Source organism: Schistocerca americana, chromosome 9 (genome assembly GCF_021461395.2).
Source record: "Schistocerca americana isolate TAMUIC-IGC-003095 chromosome 9, iqSchAmer2.1, whole genome shotgun sequence".
Lineage (NCBI taxonomy): Eukaryota > Metazoa > Arthropoda > Insecta > Orthoptera > Acrididae > Schistocerca > Schistocerca americana.
Genome location: NC_060127.1, coordinates 166,484,332 through 166,507,874, shown reverse-complemented (window position 1 = coordinate 166,507,874; position 23,543 = coordinate 166,484,332). Strand labels below are relative to the sequence as shown.

At 40.7% G+C, this 23,543-nt stretch overlaps 1 protein-coding gene across 1 annotated transcript in view; it reads right to left on the bottom strand.

Annotated features, from left to right (window-relative positions):
* The window catches only part of LOC124551265 (pecanex-like protein 1), a 292,683-nt gene that overhangs the window by 63,036 nt on the left and 206,104 nt on the right, over window positions 1–23,543 (bottom strand). The window contains exons 22-24 of the mRNA XM_047126263.1: window positions 21,479–21,784; window positions 17,283–17,652; window positions 679–867 (exon numbers count right to left, since the gene is read on the bottom strand). Of these exons, the coding sequence (XP_046982219.1) occupies window positions 679–867; window positions 17,283–17,652; window positions 21,479–21,784 (865 nt within the window). The remainder of the gene's footprint in view (window positions 1–678; window positions 868–17,282; window positions 17,653–21,478; window positions 21,785–23,543) is intronic.

The window sequence follows — 23,543 nt, the reverse complement described above, 5'->3', positions numbered from 1 at the left end:
TAGGCTGTGGATTTCCAGTATCTTTCACATATTCATGGATTAACTGTCGTTCACTCACTTTCCGAGGATGCTCACAACACTGGCACGTGAACAGCTGACCAGATTCGCTGTTTCCACAATGCTCATTCCCGAACACCAGTCCGCAACAACCTGTGTTTGTAAAACTCACTTGCATCAGTGGATTTTGCCCATTTGCGGCCCCTTATGTTGCCAGAATGATTCCCTGCAACACCACCATGTTGCATTCAGTTTCGAGGTGGGCAGTGGTCATAATGTTTTGGCTCATAGGTAATCTTTTTTTGTTCTAGTTCTGACCAGTAACACTTATTGTGAGAATATGAGACCATCCTACATGTACTGCGAATAACAGCCATCCTTTAACACTTCACTGGGATACGCACAAAGTTTCATTAACTTTTACGGATTTCACACTGTTAAAAATGAAGTGCCGAGCTCTATTTAATAGGAGGCTCTACGTCTAGTCAAAATGCTGGTCTGATTTTCTGTAACATCGAATTACATTCATTGGGTGACAGTGTGCAAATGTAATAAAATGTGTTCTGGAATTCGTGTAATACATCATCAACCTGGACATTGTAATACAACACAAGATGAGAGGCAAAGCTCCTTCCCCTCGATGAAAAGAGCCCCCCCCCCCCCCCCCCACAGAAAACTTACCGTCATTATCCTCAACTCCTTCCGAGATGGCCTCCACCTCCCTCTGCTGGCAGTAGGTGCCACGGAACTCGAGGCCTCGCACTTGGAACGTGACCAGGCCGTTGCCCAGCTCCACGATGTGCACCAGGCAGTTGAGGTAGTCCGACGCCAGCACGAAACAGTCCCCCTGGGAAACTGGGCCCCACCGTCCTGCAGACAATGTGTTCACTATCGACTACTGCTACTAGTCTTTTATCGGCTGTTACAGCAGTAACAATATGAAATGACATCAACCCTAGAGTACTTCTGCAGGTGTATGTTTATTCAGTAGTAAAGGAGGACACCGTCTGAAGGCTTACCGACATTTTTCAATCACTTATGTGCACGTCAAGCACTCGACTTTACACTTATTTTCTTGTACATTTATTCCTTAATGTTACTTCCAGTTAACAACATAGTCCAGTTCTACTGAATAGTGCGTTACACAACTTCAACTACAGGGTGATCCGTATAAACCTGAACTACTTCACGCGGTCATTATTTCCCTTTGGAAGCTCTTACAAATGGGAAAGTTGTTTTAATGATCTCAATAGCTCTGTGATGATCTGAATTATGACTTGCTGTTTGTTGTTTCCATGCACGGGGTTCTTCGTCTGGTACAGTGCTTGCTCGGCGTGTTAGTTCATTTGTAGCCTCATCAGTTGCGGTTTGTGAAGTCTGTGCATGTGTAGTTTGGACCACGTGACAATAACGAGAAAATTAGTCATTCGTTCACAGTCTTTAGTTGCAGAAATGGGCTTTACACACTGTGAGACTGGGTTTTTATTGTGAAAACATAACTGGAAGACAGACTCACTGGATTCAATACAATGGGCATTCCAGAAAGAACTCAATGTGCCTGATGTTTCAACAAAGGCAACAATTTTACTGACTGAAAGAAAGATGGAGATGACTGGTGAACTAAATAGTGGCAGTGATAATCATAAACCATTACTGAGTGCAGATGTTCCTGATACATTTCGAAGATGCTTGGACAACTCTCCAAGGAAATTGTTGTGTCAATTGGGCCAGGAGACAGACATTTTGTATGGCATACATCAGAGAGTTGCGATGGAATACGCACTGCAACCACACGGAGTGCACATGATGCAAGCATTGCAAGAAACAGATCACGAGAAAAGTACATTTTATTGTCGATGATTTCAGGAGTTTCTTATTCAATGTCCAGACAGCATCTCCGTAAACTGGTTTGCAGATGATGCACGGACCTATCTGTCGGGTTACATCAACACACAAAACAGCAGGCACTGGGCTGATGTAAACCCATATCATCCACAAAACACCACTGGATGACGATAATGTTAAGTGTGTTCCAGGATTACTGGCTCATTTTCTTTGACATGACCATAGACGCTACAGTTTATTCGGACCTCTTTTTACACTTGTGGAGCAGCTGCATGACGTCAAACTCACAGAAAGTTATTTCCAACAAGATGGAGCAGTGTGTTGCACATTTAACACTTCCCTGCGACTTGTAACCAATTTCAAAAAAATCACACCCCATGACTTAACTTACATGTCCATTACTTTGCACTAATATATGTCCCCATATTCATCTTTTTAACTCAAAGTGCATCTTGATGTACATATTAATGAATTCCATGCAAACTGTCTGTTGATTGTTTTCTGTTTTCCTTATAATTGCCAACTAAATTTTTAAATTCATTGTTAATACTGTTCTAAAGCCATTTTATAGGAACTATGCGGTGCCCAGTGATTATGGGTCTACATAACAGACACTAAAAATTCTCATCCTTCTCCTCTAAAAACAACTCTGAATCCTATTAATTTATACCAATCAAAATATTCAGGTTTTGAAAATGTAATGTCAGTGGGTAGATAAAAAAATCTACTTACCAAGTGGCAGCAGAAGCCTTAGTGTACTCCTGTAATCCAAGCTACCGGGAAGAGTTGTATGGGAGAGACCTACATATTAACGACAGATTCAGCTGTTTCAGTATCATCCGCAATTCCTTCACCATGCTCTGGAGCAGGAGTCACAGAGTGAAGAGAAGCTGATCTCAGTGAATGAATCTCGGAAAACTGAAGCCACGAGTACACGTATAAAAATGTATTAAAGTTTGAAAGCTTTCGGAGCCAGTTACACCTTCTTCTGGCAGAAGGGTTGAAGGGGAAGGAAGAGGGGTGAAGGAAAAGGACTGGTGAGGTTTAGGAAAGGGAGTAGAGTTCGGAAAAGTCACCCAAAACCTGGGGAGACTTACTGGACAGATAAGAAGGAAAGACTGATCTTTGAGGACTGCACCGAACATGATTTGAAAACCTAAAGATGGAAGATAGGGTAATAAGCAAGAAAGAGATTACTGCCAAAAAATTGTCCACGAGTTAGTAAGGACAAAAAGCTAAGTGCATTGTATGTGACAGAGGTGGGAGGGGGTTGGCAAAAAAAAAGGACAGGTTGGAAAATGAAAAATGTAGAAAACTAAATGGGAGTGAAGAAAGGAATAGTTACTGTGAAGAAATGCCAAGACAGAAGAAATTAATGTAAATTAAGGCCAGATGGTACCAACAACCAAAGACATGTTGTAGCACCCATTCCCATCAGCGGCAGATGGGTACCAACAACCAAAGACATGTTGTAGCACCCATTCCCAGCAGCGGAGTTCTGAGAAACTAGTGTATGGGGGAAAAAAAAAACAGATTAACTTGTGCACAATGTTTTGTTAGTAATCTCTTTTTTGTGTATTACCCTGTCTTCCATCTTTAAGCTCTCAGGTTTTCTAATCTCGTCTGTTGCAGTCCCCAACAATTAGTCTTTCCTTACATCCCATCTGGTAAGTCTCCCCTAACCCAGAGTTCTGGGTGACTTTTCTGAACTCTATATCTTTCCCTAAACCTCACCAGTCCTTTTTCCTTCACCCCTTTTCCCTCCCCTTCAATCTTTCTGTCAGAAGAAGGAGGCACTGGTTCCAAAAGCTTGCAAACTTTAATATTATGCTTATCCATTACGGATATTTTAGAACCGTGACTGTATATTAATGTAAATAAATTATACACAACTGCAACCAGTCACTTTTTTCATTAATAATGCTTTATTACATTAACCGGTTTTCGAACCCTTTCAGGTTCATCTTCAGATGATTTTGGGAGAATCCGGGAAGTTACATCATTACTGGTAGTAGCATAATGCTGGGTGCTGGTTTGCGACAGTATAGGCGGCTTTTTTCGTATCTGTCTGCCTCCATTTTGATGTCCAGAACACTTTCACACGAACTATATTAGTTCACACTTTAACAGTGACACTTTACCAGCATCCAGCTTTGTAAAGCGCATGATGGATGCTGGTAAAGTGTCACTGTTAAAGTGTGAACTAATATAGTTCGTGTGAAAGTGTTCTGGACATCAAAATGGAGGCAGACAGATACGAAAAAAGCCGCCTATACTGTCGCAAACCAGCACCCAGCATTATGCTACTACCAGTAATGATGTAACTTCCCGGATTCTCCCGAAATCATCTGAAGATGAACCTGAAAGGGTTCGAAAACTGGTTAATGTAATAAAGCATTATTAATGAAAAAAGTGACTGGTTGCAGTTGTGTATAATTTATTTACAAACTTTAATATCTTTTATACATGAGTTTTCCTACCGCCGCTTTGTGAGCAGATTTGTTATCCATCCACTTACATTATATTTTCAAAAACTTATTATTTTCATTGGTATAAATTAATAGAAATCAGTTTTTTTAGAGGAGAAGGATGAGAAATCATCCCATAATTGCCAGGCACCACAAATTTCCTATAGAATGGCTTTAGAACACTATGAATAATGAATTTAAAAATTTTGTTGGCGATGGGGGAAAGAAAAGCAAATCGAGCTAAAAAATATAAAGAGTATGGAGATGTTATATATTAGTGCAAATAATATATACATCCTCCCTGCGGTGTCACCGCCAGATACCACACTTGCTAGGTGGTAGCCTTTAAATCGGCCGCGGTCCGGTAGTATACGTCGGACCCGCGTGTCGCCACTATCAGTGATAGCAGACCGAGCGCCGCCACACGGCAGGTCTACAGAGACGTCCTAGCACTCGCCCCAGTTGTACAGCCGACTTTGCTAGCGATGGTTCACTGACAAATTAAGTTCTCATTTGCCGAGACGATAGTTAGCATAGCCTTCAGCTACATCATTTGCTACGACCTAGCAAGGCGCCATTATCATTTGCTATTTATCTTGTGATGCATGTACCGTCAGACCGATGTTCACCAATTATGGATTAAAGTTAAGTATTCCAGAAGCTACGAACTTTTTTTACGAGACTCAACTCCTTTAACTGTTCCAGACCTCACGCCAGCCTGCGTGAGCTTAAACGCGTGCCTTTCGACTACCTCATAGTGGCTTGGCTGTCTTGCCAAGTCTCAACACTCCCCTCACCAATCAACCACTGACCTTACCGCTGGTGTGGAGGTTGGTGTGCCTCAGCGATACAGATAGCCGTACTGTGCAATGACCGTGGAGGGGTATCTGTTGAGAGGCCAGACAAATTTTTTATTCCTGAAGAGGGGCAGCAGCCTTTTCAGTAGTTCAGCAATAACAGTCTCGATGACTGACTGATCTGGCCTTGTAATATCAACCAAAATAGCCTTGCTGTGCTGTGCTGTGCTGGTACTGCAAGAGAAAATTACAGCCTTAATTTTTTCCCAGGCATGCACCTCTACTGTACGGTTAAACAATGACGGCAACCTTTTGGACGAAATGTTCCAGATGTAAAACAGGAGGACATCATTATCAGGTGAAACAAAACTCGTGTTCTTTAGATCGGATGGTGGTATGTCAGATCCCTTAACTGGACAGGTAGGATAGAAGCTTTAAAAAGGGAAATGGAGAAATTAAAGTTAGATATAGCGGGAATTAAGTAAGTTTGGTGCCAACAGGAACAGGAAAAAAAAGAAAAACATTATCAGATGATCCGAAATGGATTACAGACCTCACATTTTTGGTGGACCTGACTGCACACTCTAACAACCTCAATAATACGCTGCAAGACGACAAGATCTTATTTATCATTTGACGGGGAAAGTGGAAGTATTTCAAAAGAAAACTGGACTGTGGACGGGGCAACTTCTGGCTAAGAAAACTGCTCGTTTTCCTAAGCTCTCTGGCAGTTTTAAAGAAAGGGTGTGAATTTTGAAGAATTCATTGTGGTTTCAAAAGGCAGGGACAGTTTTTCAGGACGCTGCAAAACATCTGTTACTGAGCTGCATTTGAAAGTCTTTGCCATTACATCTGAGAGCACCCCTGTGCATCTTCTACAAAGTTTTTCTGGTATGAGTTTCCACGTCTCCATAATGATGCTGAAAAAGTGATAACAATGTTTCGATCAATGTAGGCGTGAAAAATTATTATTATTATTATTATTATGATTTCTTTACTTTCTCAGACGTTAAGTCTGGTTAAAATTGGAAAGTGACGCGGACCTTGATCAAGCGTCATTTCCTTTTAACTGTACGGTATGTGTTATATTGCATTTAGGAACTTTCGGGTAATTGAACATGTATCAATAATTACTGATTTCTGTAGTTGTGTATATAAGTTTGGATGTAGCTGTATTGCGTTGATGTACTGGTGGATATTGTGTGGTATGACTCCTGTAGTTGATAGTATAATTGGTATAATGTCAACTTTATCCTGATGCCACATGTCCTTGACTTCCTCAGCCAGTTGGATGTATTTTTCAATTTTTTCTCCTGTTTTCTTTTGTATATTTGTTGCATTGGGTATGGATATTTCGATTAGTTGTGTTAATTTCTTCTTTTTATTGGTGAGTATGATGTCAGGTTTGTTATGTGGTGTTGTTTTATCTGTTATAATGGTTCTGTTCCAGTATAATTTGTATTCATCATTCTCCAGTATATTTTGTGGTACATACTTGTATGTGGGAACGTGTTGCTTTATAAGTTTACGTTGTAAGGCAAGCTGTTGATGTATTATTTTTGCTACATTGTCATGTCTTCTGGGGTATTCTGTATTTGCTAGTATTGTACATCCGCTTGTTATGTGATCTACTGTTTCTATTTGTTGTTTGCAAAGTCTGCATTTATCTGCTGTGGTATTGGGGTCTTTAATAATATGCTTGCTGTAATATCTGGTGTTTATTGTTTGATCCTGTATTGCAATCATGAATCCTTCCGTCTCACTGTATATATTGCCTTTTCTTAGCCATGCATTTGATGCGTCTTGATCGATGTGTGGCTGTGTTAGATGATACGGGTGCTTGCCATGTAGTGTTTTCTTTTTCCAATTTACTTTCTTCATATCTGTTGATATTATGTGATCTAAAGGGTTGTAGAAGTGGTTATGAAATTGCAGTGGTGTAGCCGATGTATTTATATGAGTGATTGCTTTGTGTATTTTGCTAGTTTCTGCGCGTTCTAGAAAGAATTTTCTTAAATTGTCTACCTGTCCATAATGTAGGTTTTTTATGTCGATGAATCCCCTTCCTCCTTCCTTTCTGCTTAATGTGAATCTTTCTGTTGCTGAATGTATGTGATGTATTCTATATTTGAGGCATTGTGATCGTGTAAGTGTATTGAGTGCTTCTAGGTCTGTGTTACTCCATTTCACTACTCCAAATGAGTAGGTCAATATTGGTATAGCATAAGTATTTATAGCTTTTGTCTTGTTTCTTGCTGTCAATTCTGTTTTCAGTATTTTTGTTAGTCTTTGTCTATATTTTTCTTTTAGTTCTTCTTTAATATTTGTATTATCTATTCCTATTTTTTGTCTGTATCCTAGATATTTATAGGCATCTGTTTTTTCCATTGCTTCTATGCAGTCGCTGTGGTTATCCATTATGTAATCTTCTTGTTTAGTGTGTTCTCCCTTGACTATGCTATTTTTCTTACATTTGTCTGTTCCAAAAGCCATATTTATATCATTTCTGAATACTTCTGTTATCTTTAGTAATTGGTTGAGTTGTTGATTTGTTGCTGCCAGTAGTTTTAGATCATCCATGTATAGCAAATGCGTGATTTTGTGTGGGTATGTTCCAGTAATATTGTATCCATAATTTGCATTATTTAGCATGTTGGATAGTGGGTTCAGAGCAAGGCAGAACCAGAAAGCACTTAATGAGTCTCCTTGGTATATTCCACGCTTAATCTGTATTGGCTGTGATGTGATGATATTTGAATTTATTTGGATATTAAGTGTGGTTTTCCAATTTTTCATTACTATGTGTAGGAACTGTATCAATTTAGGATCTACTTTGTATATTTCCAATATCTGTAGTAACCATGAGGGGTCATTCCACATCAAATCACCCAATAAAAAATAAATTTTACACCCACCTCCTTAGATTTTCATGAAATTTGGCTCAAATGGTTCTAATACTATCCTGACAACACCTGCAAAATTTTTTTGCTGTATCTCTTATAGTTTTTTTTTATAAATTTTTTAAGTTTTTATGTTTTGCGTTTTCCGAACCTTCCGAAATGGTAAATTTAATTTGTATTCAAAACTTTAAAATTGCTTATCTTAAAAACTCTTCTAGATAACATCATGAATTTTTGCAGCAAGTTTATTTATTATACATATTTGAAGATAAAAATGATACTATTAAAATATATTAATATTTTACATGAAAAAAAAATATATATATGTAATTTTTTCTTTTCTTTTTTTAACGGATGTTTTGTTTTATAAGAATTGCAATATCTAGAGTCTCAGACCTGATAGAATGCTCAAATTTGTTTTAATTTACTCTTAAACATATAGGCTACTTGATAAAACAAAAATAATGATGGCTTTTTAACATGTTTATTAATTATAGTAGATTACATTAGAATTATGTACAAATATAGTGTACTTATGACACTTATGTATAACCCAACTGATTGCTTGAAACATTGAATTTTTTGAGTAATTTTGTCTTTTTAATAAACATTAATGCTGATTGAACTTGTTTTTCCCCTTCATCCAAGAGCTTTCAGTTCTTTTGATACAGTCTTTATTGAAGTAATACATTCTTCCAGTGCCGCTTGATTGAGGTGCGTCTACTACACAGACTATGTGCTCCAAAGGCACTATGCAAGAATCTTCTCTTTCAGGCCAATAAAATGATGCAGCTGGTCCTGAAGGATGTAGAAATAGAATTTCTGCACCTTCATCATTGAATATTGTTTTTACCAGTCCAAAGTACCAGTTACCATCATAATTTACAGCCACATAGCTATTTATGGATGGTTCAACACGAACCCAATCAGAAGATGAATGGAAAGAAAAGAGTAAGGAGGGTTTTACACTATTTGCAGTCCTTCTAATTTCAAGGTTTTTTGTTGGAAGTGGTTTGAAGTTATGAAAACTTGTTGTTCCAGGAATGGTTCGGGTTGCTGAAAAACGGTTTTCTAGTTTTAACTGTAGCAAATCAGCTTCTTTTTTGTCAATAAAGTGAAAATGAACACACATCGATTACTGTCATTATTTGTTCTTTGTCTGAAAGCTGTAGACTAGCTTTCCTTAAAATTCTTTTAATAGTTCCTCCTAGGCCATCACAAATTGACTTCCCCTGACTTGCTGCAAAAAAAGTGTGTTGGGCCTTCAAATTAAAGTCTCTCAAGTGTTCAGTCAAATTTTTAAAACTGTTTCTATTTTTGTACTGCCCAGCACAACCATATGTAAAGTAGTGAACTGAGTCAATGTCAGTATGATGTAATGACAGCCACTTTGTAATTTCTTTTTGTACAAAGTTAACAAAACCAGTGTCATGTTCTTGGTCATCACTAATAAAACAGTGGTTGGAAACAAAAACATTGTTTTCCTCATTTCTTAGAAAAACTCCAACTGGGTGTAGAGTACAACCACCTCTATTCCAGTGGTAACTTTGGATCTCATTTTGTATAACAAAGGAATAATTTTCACTGAAACCCATCACAATAATTGCTGTTTTGGGTGGTGGGTCTTCCTTCAATCTTTTAAAGGCTGCTGATTGGGATTTTGCTATAAACGAGTGCGGGGTGAGCTTTTCCAATGACCTAACCAATAAAGAAATGTAGTCTTCAACACTGATGGACTGTTTGATCATTTCTGCCCTGTCTGTGTTAACCCACTGACTGATTACAATTTCTTCTTCTAAATCATAATCTTCACTTAGTTTTTCAGATAAGTACTCAGTTAGTGCAGTACTTGCAGTACAGCTGTCGCAATGACGTAGCATGCAGTTTTGGTTTTCCGTGTTGCACACAAGCATCTTAATTAGGTCTTTATAAGATTAGCATCCAGTAATAGTTTAACATTCTGGTGGATACTGCATACACATACAGTGTGTGTGCCTGCAGCACCAGCAAGGATACACCATTTAGGTCTCAAGAAACAAAATTTTGAAAATCCTACTTCTACCTCGGGATTCTCCCATTAGAAAGAATAATAGAGTTCTCTCAAGTTACACAAAATGAGTCTTTTTTGCATGTACACATTTTTTTGAACATTTACTTTGTCTTTTGTTCCAGGTAGCACTCTGGAACTTTCATCCTTTTCATAAAAATCTGTTACAGGTCTTACTGTATTTTCAGAAAGAGTTTTACCTTTTTTTGGACCAGGAGTTTCCAAAATACCCTTTTCAGATTTTAGCTTTCTAGCTTGTCGCACCATGTACTCACTTACATTAAATTCTTTCATCACTTTATTTTGACTCCGAGAATCTGGAGCCAAGGTCATAATCTGGATTTTTCTAGACCTCCCAACAGATGAAATCTTCTCTTTCATAAGAGAAATCATTACATCAAAATCCTTTGCTTTCTCAACCACACTTGTATCTTCTTCGACATCATCAGAACTTGGTGCATCATATTTTAATGCTTTTGAAACCGCCTTTTTTGCAGTCTTTTCAATACTGCTAACCTTCCTTTTAAAATAAGACCCTTTACTTTGTTGTGACAAGCCATGAAGCTTTATCGGTGTTAAACCTAAATTATCAAGAGCAATGTTTGTTTGTACGAGGGATTCATTTCTGGATTCCTGTGATTCTAATTCAACCATGACTTCATCTGTTTCACTTTCATTGACTTCAACTCTTAATTTTTCGTCACAAAAGTTACAGCATGTTGAGCAAAACTTTTGTTCAGGTTTTATGCTAATATTTTTTGTCAGTAATTGTTTAGAAAGATCCAAGCCTACACTTCTCAATGATTTTTTGATGGGCTTTTTGTGTTTTTTTAGTGGGTCTACACATGTTGTTTGATACTTTTCAAAAACGTTTAAAGAGTAGTAGCTGTGGTATGAACATATATTCTTAAATTCACACAGATTAATTCCAGATCGTAAGTGGATCAAATCTTTTTCTTCCTCGCTCAATTCAGATACCGGCTGTAACTTTTTTGAAGGTGTGTAGGTCGTTTGGAAACAGTCAGATTTTTTAAATAACCCTACGCTACAGGTTTGAATATCTGACATACTGATTTCACTTTTGGTCTGATTACTGTTCTGGTTACTTTTATAGGATATTGGAAAAGAATCTCTGTAAACTAAGTAACAGTACTTACTGAAAGTTCGAATAAACTTAATAAAATACTATCCAAGCACTATTTAACACTGTAATAATTTTTTACTTCAAAACACAGGAGCAACAAAACAAAATCCAAGCGTACATTGTTACTTGAAGAAGACAAAAACTTATTTTCGGTGTCTAAGTCACTTGGTACTTTTAATTTTTAAAATATAATTAATATTATTTTAAAAATTAAATAACTATTAAACAGGTTAAAAAGCCAACATAATTATTCTTTTATCTAATAGCCCATACAATTAAGAGTATTTTAAAACAAATTTGAGCTTTCTGTCAGGTCTGAGACTCTAGATATTGCAGTTTTTGTAAAACTGAACATCCGTTAGCTAAAAAAAAAACTTTTAAATTTTTATTCATTTGAAAGGTTTTAATATATCTTTATGGTAATTTTTTTAACATTTAGATATAATACACAAACTTATTCCAAAATTTCATACTTATATCTTGAGTATTCTTTAATATACAAATTTTTTTAGTTGTGAGGACACGTTTAAGTTAAGATTTCCGACTACTGAAACAACACCAAATCTAAAAACTTTAAAAATTCATTAAAAAAAAACTATCAGAGAAAGAGCAAAAAAATTTTACAAGTGCTTTCAGGATGATAAAAGAAGTAATTGTACCAAGTTTCATCAAAATCTGACATGGTTGGTGTCAAGGCCTGGGTGACTTGACATGGAATGACCCTGAGTGGGGTACACTATCAAAAGCTTTTTGGTAATCAATGTATACGTAGTGTAACGAACTTTGTTTAGTTTTAGCTTGATATGCCACCTCTGCATCTATCATCAGTTGCTCTTTACATCCTCGTGCTTTTTTGCAACAGCCTTTTTGTTCTTCATTTATAATTTTGTTCTGTGTTGTATGTGTCAATAATTTCTGTGTAATGACTGAAGTTAATATTTTGTATATTGTTGGTAGGCATGTTACGGGGCGATATTTGGCTGGGTTTGCTGTGTCTGCTTGATCTTTAGGTTTCAGATAAGTTATTCCATGTGTAAGTGTATCAGGGAATGTGTATGGGTCTGCAATGTAACTGTTAAATAATTTACCATACGAAAGCACTGGCAGGTCGATAGAAACACAAACAAACACATACATACACACAAAATTCTAGCTTTCGCAACCAATGGTTGCTTTGTCAGGAAAGAGGGAAGGAGAGGGAAAGACGAAAGGATGTGGGTTTTAAGGGAGAGGGTAAGGAGTCATTCCAATCCCGGGAGCGGAAAGACTTACCTTAGGGGGAAAAAAGGACAGGTATACACTCGCACACACACACATATCCATCCGCACATACACAGACACAAGCAGACATTTGTAAAGGCAAAGAGTTTAGGCAGAGATGTCAGTCGAGGCGGAAGTACAGAGGCAAAGATGTTGTTGAAAGACAGGTGAGGTATGAGCAGCGGCAACTTGAAATTAGCGGAGGTTGAGGCCTGGCGGATGACGAGAAGAGAGGATATACTGAAGGGCAAGTTCCCATCTCCGGAGTTCTGACAGGTTGGTGTCAGTGGGAAGTATCCAGATAACCCGGACGGTGTAACACTGTGCCAAGATGTGCTGGCCGGGAAACCTAGGCATGTTTAGCCACAGGGTGATCCTCATTACCAACAAACACTGTCTGCCTGTGTCCATTCATGCGAATGGACAGATTGTTGCTGGTCATTCCCACATAGAAAGCTTAACAGTGTAGGCAGGTCAGTTGGTAAATCACGTGGGTGCTTTCACATGTGGCTCTGCCTTTGATCATGTACACCTTCCGGGTTACAGGACTGGAGTAGGTGGTGGTGGGAGGGTGCATTGGACAGGTTGTACACCGGGCGTGGTTACAAGGGTAGGAGCCAGAGGGTAAGGAAGGTCATTTGGGGATTTCATAGGGATGAACTAAGAGGTTACGAAGGTTAGGTGGACGGCGGAAAGACACTCTTGGTGGAGTGGGGAGGATTTCATGAAGGATGGATCTCATTTCAGGGCAGGATTTGAGGAAGTCGTATCCCTGCTGGAGAGCCACATTCAGAGTCTGATCCAGTCCCGGAAAGTATCCTGTCACAAGTGGGGCACTTTCGTGGTTCTTCTGTGGGAGGTTCTGGGTTTGAGGGGACTAGGAAGTGGCTCTGGTTATTTGCTTCTGTACCATGTCGGAAGGGTAGTTGCGGGATGCGAAAGCTGTTGTCAGGTTGTTGGTGTAATGGTTTAGGGATTCCGGACTGGAGCAGATTCGTTTGCCAAGAAGGCCTAGGCTGTAGGGAAGGGACCGTTTGATGTGGAATGGGTGGCAGCTGTCACAATGGAGGTACTGTTGCTTGTTGGTGGGTTTGATGTGGACGGATGTGTGAAGCTGGCCATTGGACAGATGGAGGTCAACGTCAAGGAAAGTGGCATGGGATTTGGGGTAGGACCAGGCGAATCTGATGGAACCAAAGGATTTGAGGTTGGAGAGGAAATTCTGGAGTTCTTCTTCACGGTGAGTCCAGATCATGAAGATGTCATCAATAAATCTGTACCAAACTTTGGGTTGGCAGGCCTGGGTAACCAAGAAGGCTTCCTCTAAGCGACCCATGAATAGGTTGGCGTACGAGGGGGCCATCCTGGTACCCATGGCTGTTCCCTTTAATTGTTGGTATGTCTGGCCTTCAAAAGTGAAGAAGTTGTGGGTCAGGATGAAGCTGGCTAAGGTAATGAGGAAAGAGGTTTTAGGTGGGGTGGCAGGTGATCGGCGTGAAAGGAAGTGCTCCATCGCAGCGAGGCCCTGGACGTGCGGAATATTTGTGTATAAGGAAGTGGCATCAATGGTTACAAGGATGGTCTCCGGGGGTAATAGATTGGGTAAGGATTCCAGGCGTTCGAGAAAGTGGTTGGTGTCTTTGATGAAGGATGGGAGACTGTATGCAATGGGTTGAAGGTGTTGATCTACGTAGGCAGAGATACGTTCTGTGGGGGCTTGGTAACCAGCTACAATGGGGCGGCCAGGATGACTGGGTTTGTGAATTTTAGGAAGAAGGTAGAAGGTAGGGGTGCGGGGTGTTGGTGGGGTTAGGAGGTTGATGGAGTCAGGTGAAAGGTTTTGTAGGGGGCCTAAGGTTCTGAGGATTCCTTGAAGCTCCGCCTGGATCTCAGGAATGGGATTACCTTGGCAAACTTTGTATGTGGTGTTGTCTGAAAGCTGACGCAGTCCCTCAGCCTTCAGATCACGGGTAGCTTGGGTTTAAGCAGTGGTGATGTTGGGAGTAGGATTAAGGTTTTTTAAGAAGGATTGAGAAGCAAGGCTGGAAGTCAGAAATTCCTGGAAGGTTTGGAGAGGGTGATTTTGAAGAAGAGGAGTTGGGTCCCGCTGTGACGGAGGACGGAACTGTTCCAGGCAGGGTTCAATTTGGATAGTGTCTTGGGGAGTTGGATCATTAGGAGTAGGATTAGGATCATTTTTCTTCGTGGCAAAGTGATATTTCCAGCAGAGAGTATGAGTGTAGGACAGTAAATCTTTGACGAGGGCTGTTTGGTTGAATCTGGGAGTGGGACTGAAGGTGAGGCCTTTGGATAGGACAGAGGTTTCGGATTGGGAGAGAGGTTTGGAGGAAAGGTTAACTACTGAATTGGGGTGTTGTAGTTCCAGATTGCGTTGATTGGAATTTTGAGGTTTTGGAGGGAGTGGAGCTGGAAGTGGGAGATTGAGTAGATCGGTGAGACTGGGGTTGTGTGCAATGAGAGGAGGTTGAGGTTTGCTGGAAAGGTTGTGAAGGGTGAGTGAGTTGCCTTTCCAGAGGTGGGAAACCAGGAGATTGGATAATTTTTTGAGGTGGAGGGTGGCATGCTGTTCTAATTTGCGGTTGGCCTGTAGGAGGATGCTTTGAACAGGTGTGGATGCGGGAGAGGAAAGATTGAGGACTTTTATTAAGGATAGGAGTTGACGGGTGTGTTCATTGGCTGAGTTTATGTGTAGGTGAAGGATTAGGTGGGTGAGGGCAATGGATTGTTCAGTTTGGAACTGGTATAAGGACTGATGGAAAGAAGGGTTGCAGCCAGAGATGGGAACTTTAAGTGTGAGGCCTTTGAGGGTAATGCCAAATGTCAGACAAGCCTGAGAAAATAAAATATGGGAGCGTAACCTGGCTAGGGCGAAGGCATGTTTACGGAGGAAATGTAAATAAAAATTAATGGGGTCGTTGTGGGGGTGTTGGGAAGGTGACATGGTATTAGAAGGTGGAAAGTGTAACATGAGGCTGAAATGAAAATGTATGGGGAGAGATAAAGGTGAACTAGAAAGCAACTGGAGATCTGGTGTGAAAAAAGGCGAAAATGTGTTGGTTAAAGATGGGCAACCTGAGTGGCAAAAAACAACAAAACTGTCTGCATATGCTGCGTGCAAACTATTTGTGTCAGATACAAATTTTAACGCGTCTTCAGCAAATCAAAAATAACTAAATAACAGTGAAAATTTGTCTTATTTGTAACCTATGTTGTTGAGAAATGTAGCCACTGCAGTGTTGGTAGAGCAGTTTTAGATAATAAAATTTAATTCTAGCAGCTCATGAAAGAAACATTTATTCCACCCCTAAAGACATGCTATAGAGACTTCTTGTTTTTGTACCCTGAGAGAGAGAGAGAGAGAGAGAGAGAGAGAGAGAGAGAGAGAGAGAGAGAGAGAGAGAGCTGCACTTGTGCGAATGTTTATATGGGTTTTCCATATCTGAGGAAGAAATTATTCCATAGAGGAATATTTCTAGTGTTCTTTTTCACTGCACCTTCCTGCAACTCAACATTTCCTCTACATGGTGAGCAGCAAACTATCACTTCCATATTACTGTTACTCCGCCTCAGAATTTCCATCATTTGATTTTGCTCGAAATTTGTAAGGATTTTACAAACAACAATGTGGTACGCTCAATGCTGCTGTTGTAATGTAGTTGCAAATTAGCTTTTATTTTTATTTTTGTAGGTGTATTCTGACCAACAGTCAGCAACAATATAATATCACTTTCAAGATGAGTTCTACAGGGCTTCAGACATTTGAAGTTTCTGACAAAGAATAATACAAAACTATGCCTGACAAAAGACGTTTAACATTCCTCACACGACTACATTGCCATTTAATGCACAGCGCCCACAGTTTCTATCTTTCCACTCAGGCAGTGTGGTGTGGTGTGGTAGTGGGGAGCGTGCAGTCAGTCACAAGGGATGTGCAGGCCTGCAGAGTTCTCAGCTGTCGCTGTTCTAAAGCATATGTAGTCCACGTATTTAAGGATGTGACAGTAAAAAAATGATCAAGATGGCACTACACACGATTTCATCATCAGACATAACATAAAAAGATAAAATTATCTCCCCTGAACTCCTGTTCACAAAGAGAGCATCATAAAGGTGATTAAGAATGGGATAACAGGTACTAGGTGGTAAGACCCATCTTAAGGCATTGAGCAATCATCAGTTTGGTAACGGAGAGAACGTGGGCAGTAAAAATTGCAGAGGGAGACTTAGGGATGAACACAGTAAACAGGTTCAAATGGATTTGCGTCACAGCAGTTATTCAGAAGTGAAGAGAATTGTGCAGTATTCTATAGTACAGAGAGCTCCAATGAACCAATCGGCAGCAACAACAATAATGACAGCAACACGTGCTAGATGTAGGCTCTAGGATTACCAAACACCTGATGGAGGGGAAGGGTGGAAAAGGAATATGAAGGGAAGAAGAGAGGGGGGGGGGGGGGGGGGGGGGGGGGAAGGAGGAGGACAGAAGGGAAAGAGATGGCAAACAGAATGAACTTCCCCTTTACTCAACAGTTTCTCAAAAACATGCCTAGAGTACAGCTATCTCTTTTTACTGGCTGCTAAAAGATCACTATTACGATTTTAAATGTCACTTTCACTTCCTTCACCTCTGGCAATGTTCGAAAAAGTGAAAAATGCCGAGTCGCATCTGTATTCGCACCTGAATCATCACTGTAATTATTTCAAAGAAAGAAATATAAAAGGAGATGTCAAATTTTGAGTGGTTGCTGTTATTGTAAGAGATACTGATTAACTTCAGAACTTGCTGTACCACACAGAGCATACCGAGAATGAGGTCTCCACAGAGCGAGCGCTGCAGAGAACGGGTGAGGTGCTCGTAGAAGATGGAGTTGAGGTTGTTGTCGTCGGCACCCAGACTGCGGTGCTCCAGCAGGTGTGCCGCGAGCCGCGTGTTGCTGTGGTCGGCACGCCGCGTCTTGTAGTCGCGCTCCCAGAACTTGACCGGCCTAGCGTAAGAGGCGAGAAAGACTGCTGAGCCGAGGAACGGATTGAGAGGTGCCGACACCAGGGCAGACAGGGCTGCCTGGGCGAACAGCATGGCAGAGTGGGGCACCGAGAACGGCTGTGCAAAGGCGTGGAATGCCGATCCCCATGTGATCTGCCAAGGAGCGATGTACGTCACCACAAACTGCACCTGTTAAAGGAGAAAAAAGGGAAGTGTACATTCGGCTAGAAGTATACACAGATGTAATAAGAATATTTTTTAAAATACAACGATGTTTACCACTCATACCCACAATGAACTGTTAAGTAAAAACACAAGAACATAAAAGAATACATATTTGTCTTTTCTGTTGTCAAACTTTCATTCATCCTCAGAGGAACGTCGTTACTGGACACGTGTGAGCTTCTTGTCCGTCCATGTGCATTTATCCCTGCTGTCACTTGCCTTTAAATACACTACTGGCCATTAAAATTGCTAAACCACGAAGATGACACGCAACAGACACTAAATTTGACCGATAGGAAGAAAATGCTGTGATATGCAAATGATTAGCTTTTCAGAGCATTCACACGAGGTTGGTGCCAGTGGCAACACCTACAACGTGCTGACACGAGCAAAGTTTCCAACTGATTTCTCATACACAAACAGCAGTTGACCGGCGTTGCCTGGTGAAACGTTGTTGTGATGCCTCGTGTAAGGAGGAGAAATACGTACCATCATATTTCCAACTTTGATAAGGGTCGGACTGTAGCCTATCGTGATTGCGGTTTATTGTATCGCAACAGTGCTGCTTGCGCTGGTCGAGATCCAATGACCGTTAGCAGAATATGGAATAGGTGGGTTCACGAGGGTAATACGGAAGGCCGGGCTGGATCCCAACGGTCTCGTATCACTAGCAGTCGAGATGACAGGCATCTTATCCACATGGCTGTAACGGATTGTGCAGCCGCGTCTCGATCCCTGAGTCAACAGATGGGGACCTTTGCAAGACAACAACCATCTGCACGAACAGTTCGATGACATTTGCAGCAGCATGGACTATCAGCTCGGAGACCATGGCTGCAGTTACCCTTGACGCTGCATCACAGACAGGAGCGCCTGCGATGGTGTACTCAACGACGAACCTGGGTGCACGAACGGCAAAACGTCATTTTTTTGGATGAATCCAGGTTCTGTTTACAGCATCATGATGGTCGCCTCTGTGTTTGGCGATATCGCGGTGAACGCACATTGGAAGTGTCTATTCGTCATCGCCATACTGGCTTATCACCCAGCGTGATGGTATGGGGTGCCATTGGTTACATGTCCCGGTCACCTCTTGTTTGCATTGACGGCACTTTGAACAGTGGACATTACATTTCAGGTGTGTCACGACCCGTGGCTCTACCCTTCATTCGATCCCTGCGAAACCCTACATTTCAGCAAGATAATGCATGACCGCATGTTGCAGGCCCTGTACGGGCCTTTCTGGATACAGAGAATGTTCGACTGCTGCCCTGGCCAGCACATTCTCCAGATCTCTCACCAATTATTGAAAACGTCTGGTCAATGGTGGCCGAGCAAGTGGCTCGTCACAATACGCCAGTCACTACTCTTGATGAACTGTGGTATCGTGTTGAAGCTGCATGGGCAGCTGTACCTGTACACGCCATCCAAGCTCTGTTTGACTCAATGCCCAGGCGTATCAAGGCCGTTATTACGGCCAGAGGTGGTTGTTCTGGGTACTGATTTGTGATGATCTATGCAACCAAATTGCGTGAAAATGTAATCACATGTCAGTTCTAGTATAATATATTTGTCCAATGAATAGCCACTTATCATCTGCATTTCTTCTTGGTGTAGCAATTTTAATGGCCAGTAGTGTTCATTCCTGATGTTCTTGATCATTCTCTCTACAGTCCAGTCAATAACTTCTGTATTTATTCTGGCAACCTGAGCATGGAGTACCTGCAGTGGCCAGAAATCCCTTGACAGTATGCTGAAGATCTTATTAAGCCTCCACTGACAAGCCTCCACTGACAAGCATTACCCCTTCCCTGCCTTGTACCTCCCTCCCCCTCCCCCCCAAAAAAAAATCTCTTTTTGGGCAAATAGCTTCCTCTCACCGTATCATCATTCATCCCTAACCCTATGATCCCATTCCCCTGCTCCCCAGGAACCAGTTGCAAAGGAGAACACCCCCCTCCTCCCACATACGCCAACATCATGCCAGAATGGCATAACTGAACTGTATGTCCCCCCTCCACTGTCAATGGAGTAGGAGATGCTGGCCACTAATAAATCATTTAGGCGCCTCTTAAAATGAACTTTATTAGCAGCATAACTTTTAGTTGTTGCTAGCATATGTGTGTTCCTGAGTAACAGATGACACATTTCTGGGCCAAAGTAAGCAACTTTAAGTAATTATGAAGACAGCTAATCACTGTGTTCAGAAATGAACATCCTATCCACAGTCCTACTACCATTCATGCAGAGATATAAGGGACAGTAAAATGAAAATGATACAGATGGAAAAAGTAAGTAAATGCTTTATTATTTCAAAAGTAATTGCCATAATTGTTAATACATTGAACTCACTGTGAGACAAGTCAGTCAATCCCTTCACAGAAAAATGTTTTGTGGTCGCCTACGGAATCACGATTGTACTCACGCATGCACCTCTTTGTCTGAAGTAAATCGACTGCCACAAATGTCTTTCTTCACGGCTCCAAAAATATGTTCTCTCTTTCAAATTAACAAGTTCATGGAATGAAAATTAGAAATACGAATAACCATCATAGGGATGTAAAGTTAGTTACTTTGGTCCCAAAGTTTTGCCTATTACTCAGGAACACTCATTTTCAATAACTTGCTGGCAACCGTTAAAAGTTTTGCTACTAATAAAGTTCATTTTAAGAGGTGCCTAAATGATTTATTAGTGGCCAGTTTCTGCTACTCCACTGACAAATTTCTTAGTGGAACCTATTTATGTGTATAATATCAATAATATCACATAATCGTAGCACTGCATAAAATATGACTTCTGCACTTAATTAATGTAGTAATGAGATCAATGTATATGAGTGTTCTGCACTGCTTTTCTTTTACATGATATGTGGCTATAATGGTCCAAAAATTATCACAGGTACAGACATCTACATGTTTCAGGACAAATTTGTAATTACTTCTTAAAGGAAAATATATTTGTGATTTTTTTGACATATTCCACATTCACAAGAACAACTTCACTTGTGATGTCTGGAAGGAGCATTAGCGTCTATCTTCGTTTGTAATTATAAATTATGTACTCTTGTTTTATGACATGTTCTATATTCCAGAGGGTCTAGTCATTACAAATCCATGGAACAAAAGGTATACCTGATGTAACAAGGCACAAATGCAGTGCAATACGGCCACCTGGTGGGTACCCTACAGCCCAGGGCTGCTTGGCAGTGAGTTGCAGTGGTACAGTAGCAACAGCCAGCACCAGTGGATACGCATCAAAAGAAGCCAACATGGGGGTACAAATTTTCACACATCAAAGCCACCACATGTGATGTCAGAGAACTGTATAATGAAGTACAGCTTGAAAAAATTACATTCAGAGTTATTTTTAGTAATTAAATGTAGGACAATAGCTACCATTGGTAGTTTGTTGGAATCCTGTTTCAGAGGTCCTATCGGCCATTGTGAAACCACAACCAGGAGGCCACCACAACTACAGATACTATGATTGTAGAATGTAATTTACAGGTATATACACTATTTGATGAGTTAGTAATGAAGAATAATCGACGACACTGTAATAAAGTTTGTTACAAGAGTTATGTATAATATCAAGTTATTGAAAGTTAGTAGTCGTCTGGCCTTAGCCAAGCACACAGGTCAAAAGTTAGTCAGAGAGAAATTTGTCTGAACATTATCTCAAACACCAAAGATCCTTCCTCGGCGGCCATTTGTTCTCTCTCTTTTTTTTTTTTTTTTTTTTAAAAAAAAAAAAAAACTGAAATTCCGTACATGCAGACCACTGACTGACCTTGAGGAGGAACTCGTAGACTTTGCTGAACACTATACCGACGAAGAAGTAGTCGACAATGAAGGTCTGCGAGGCGGCGGCGAAGTCTATCTGGAAGAGGAGGACGGCGAAGGCGAGGACGAGGTACTGATTGCCCGTATCAGAAAAGGCACAGCGCAGGCACTTGAGGCCGCAGACGGCTGCCAGCAGTGCGCCCCAGCCGGCACCCGCATTGTCCGCCAGTCGCGGTGCGTCCGCAGTCAGCGCGCTCACCACCAGCACCGGATACAGCACGTTCCTCTCCAGGAAGCACAGGTACACGTACGTCTGCAACGAGTCCGGCACCGCGCTCGTAAGTGTACCGTCATTCTCGAGGTACCTTCGTCTTCGAAAATTTCTAGTTACGCACACCCACCTGTCACTTACTAAACAAAACACAAGCTTACAGAATATCAGACAAGCATTGTGACTGGGTTAATAACTCTTTAGCAGATAGAATGCAATATATCTTTCTTAACAGAGCCAAATCACCTGGCAGCTAACATGGAAGGCCCCCTAAGACAGATTGCAGATAGTGCTGTCAAATAATGGAAAATGAGACACCAAGAATGTGTAGAAAATTTCTGGACAGAGTGCACAGCACGATCACTCGATGAAGGAATCAGTAGTTGATCCTCAACATAAACAAATGTACGTACTGCAAGTAAATAGGCAGGAAGACCTGTTTGATTACAAGATTGTGTCCAAGCACAATTCAACACAGAAAACTAATAGTTACAAGAGAGAATTACAGTCATCACTTTCCTTCAGGATGGGGAAATGGTCAGTACTGCCCACACACCCACACAAAAGTGAAAGTGGAGATGTAACAAGAAGTCATTCATCCACCAGCTGATGACATTTTACTACATGAACTTTTCAGCTTCTGTGCAGTACTGGTCCAACCATAAAAGTGAAAGAGATACACTTCCTAGCTTTCAGAGCTGCTGTGTACAAAGCCCACAAGATGCTAAGCAACATGAGAGGTTGCCACCACACAAACATAAGAGCACAGCTTTCCGGGTGCCTCCCCATTCTGAACAAATAACTTCCAATGGCACCCACACAATCAGGATTAATTTCTGCTTCCGCAACATGTCTATTAATATGTCACATCCATCAGCTGACAGTGTTGCCAGTTGCCAGCTGCCATGCAGAGTAAAAAAGAAACTCAACTACTGGTATCAGCAAGTTAATTTCAATCCAAGAGACTAACTCATAGACTGCCAGAGACACAAAAATTATTTATATTCAGTTGTTGAAAATATAACTGGATGGATAAAAAATCTACTAAGCAAGTGTCGACAGGAGAAAGTACATACAAAAGATATAGAAATGTGCAATCTTTCAGAGTCAATGGCTCATTCTTCTGGCAAAGGGTTCAAGAGGAAGGAAGAGAGATGAAGGAAAAGACTGGCAATGTTTAGGATATGGGAACAATTTGGAAAACTTGCCCCCAGCCTCAGGTCAGGGGAGACTTAACATACGGGATGAGAAGGAAAGAGTGATTGTTCAGGACTGCATCTCAAGATTTGAAAATCTAGGAGCTTAAAGATGAAAGATGGTGCCCATAAACAAGACAGAAATTACTGCCAAACACTGTGCAAGAGTTAATAAGAGCAGAAAGCTAAGTACATTATACATGTATACAGGTGAGGTGGTGGGAGGGGCAGTGAAAAACAAACAGATCAGAAAATAAAAGATATGCTACACTAAGAGGGAGCAAATAAAAGGAATACTTACTGAAAAGAAATGCTGAGGGCAAAGAAATTAATGCAAATTTAGGCCAAGTGGATGACAAGAACCAAGAACATGACATGTAACAACAGTTCACATATGCGGAGTTCTCAGAAACTGACATCAGGTGGGAGAATCCAGAAGGCACTTTGAGTGAAACAGGCACCGAGGCCAAGACTGTGTTGCCATCCCATTAATCCTAACTGAAAGTTGGTGGTAGTCACACCACTATAGAAGGTCGAACAGTGTTCACTTAATGCTGGCAGCTCTCCCTTTGATATTACATGTATGTTTTGCCACTTACAGGGGT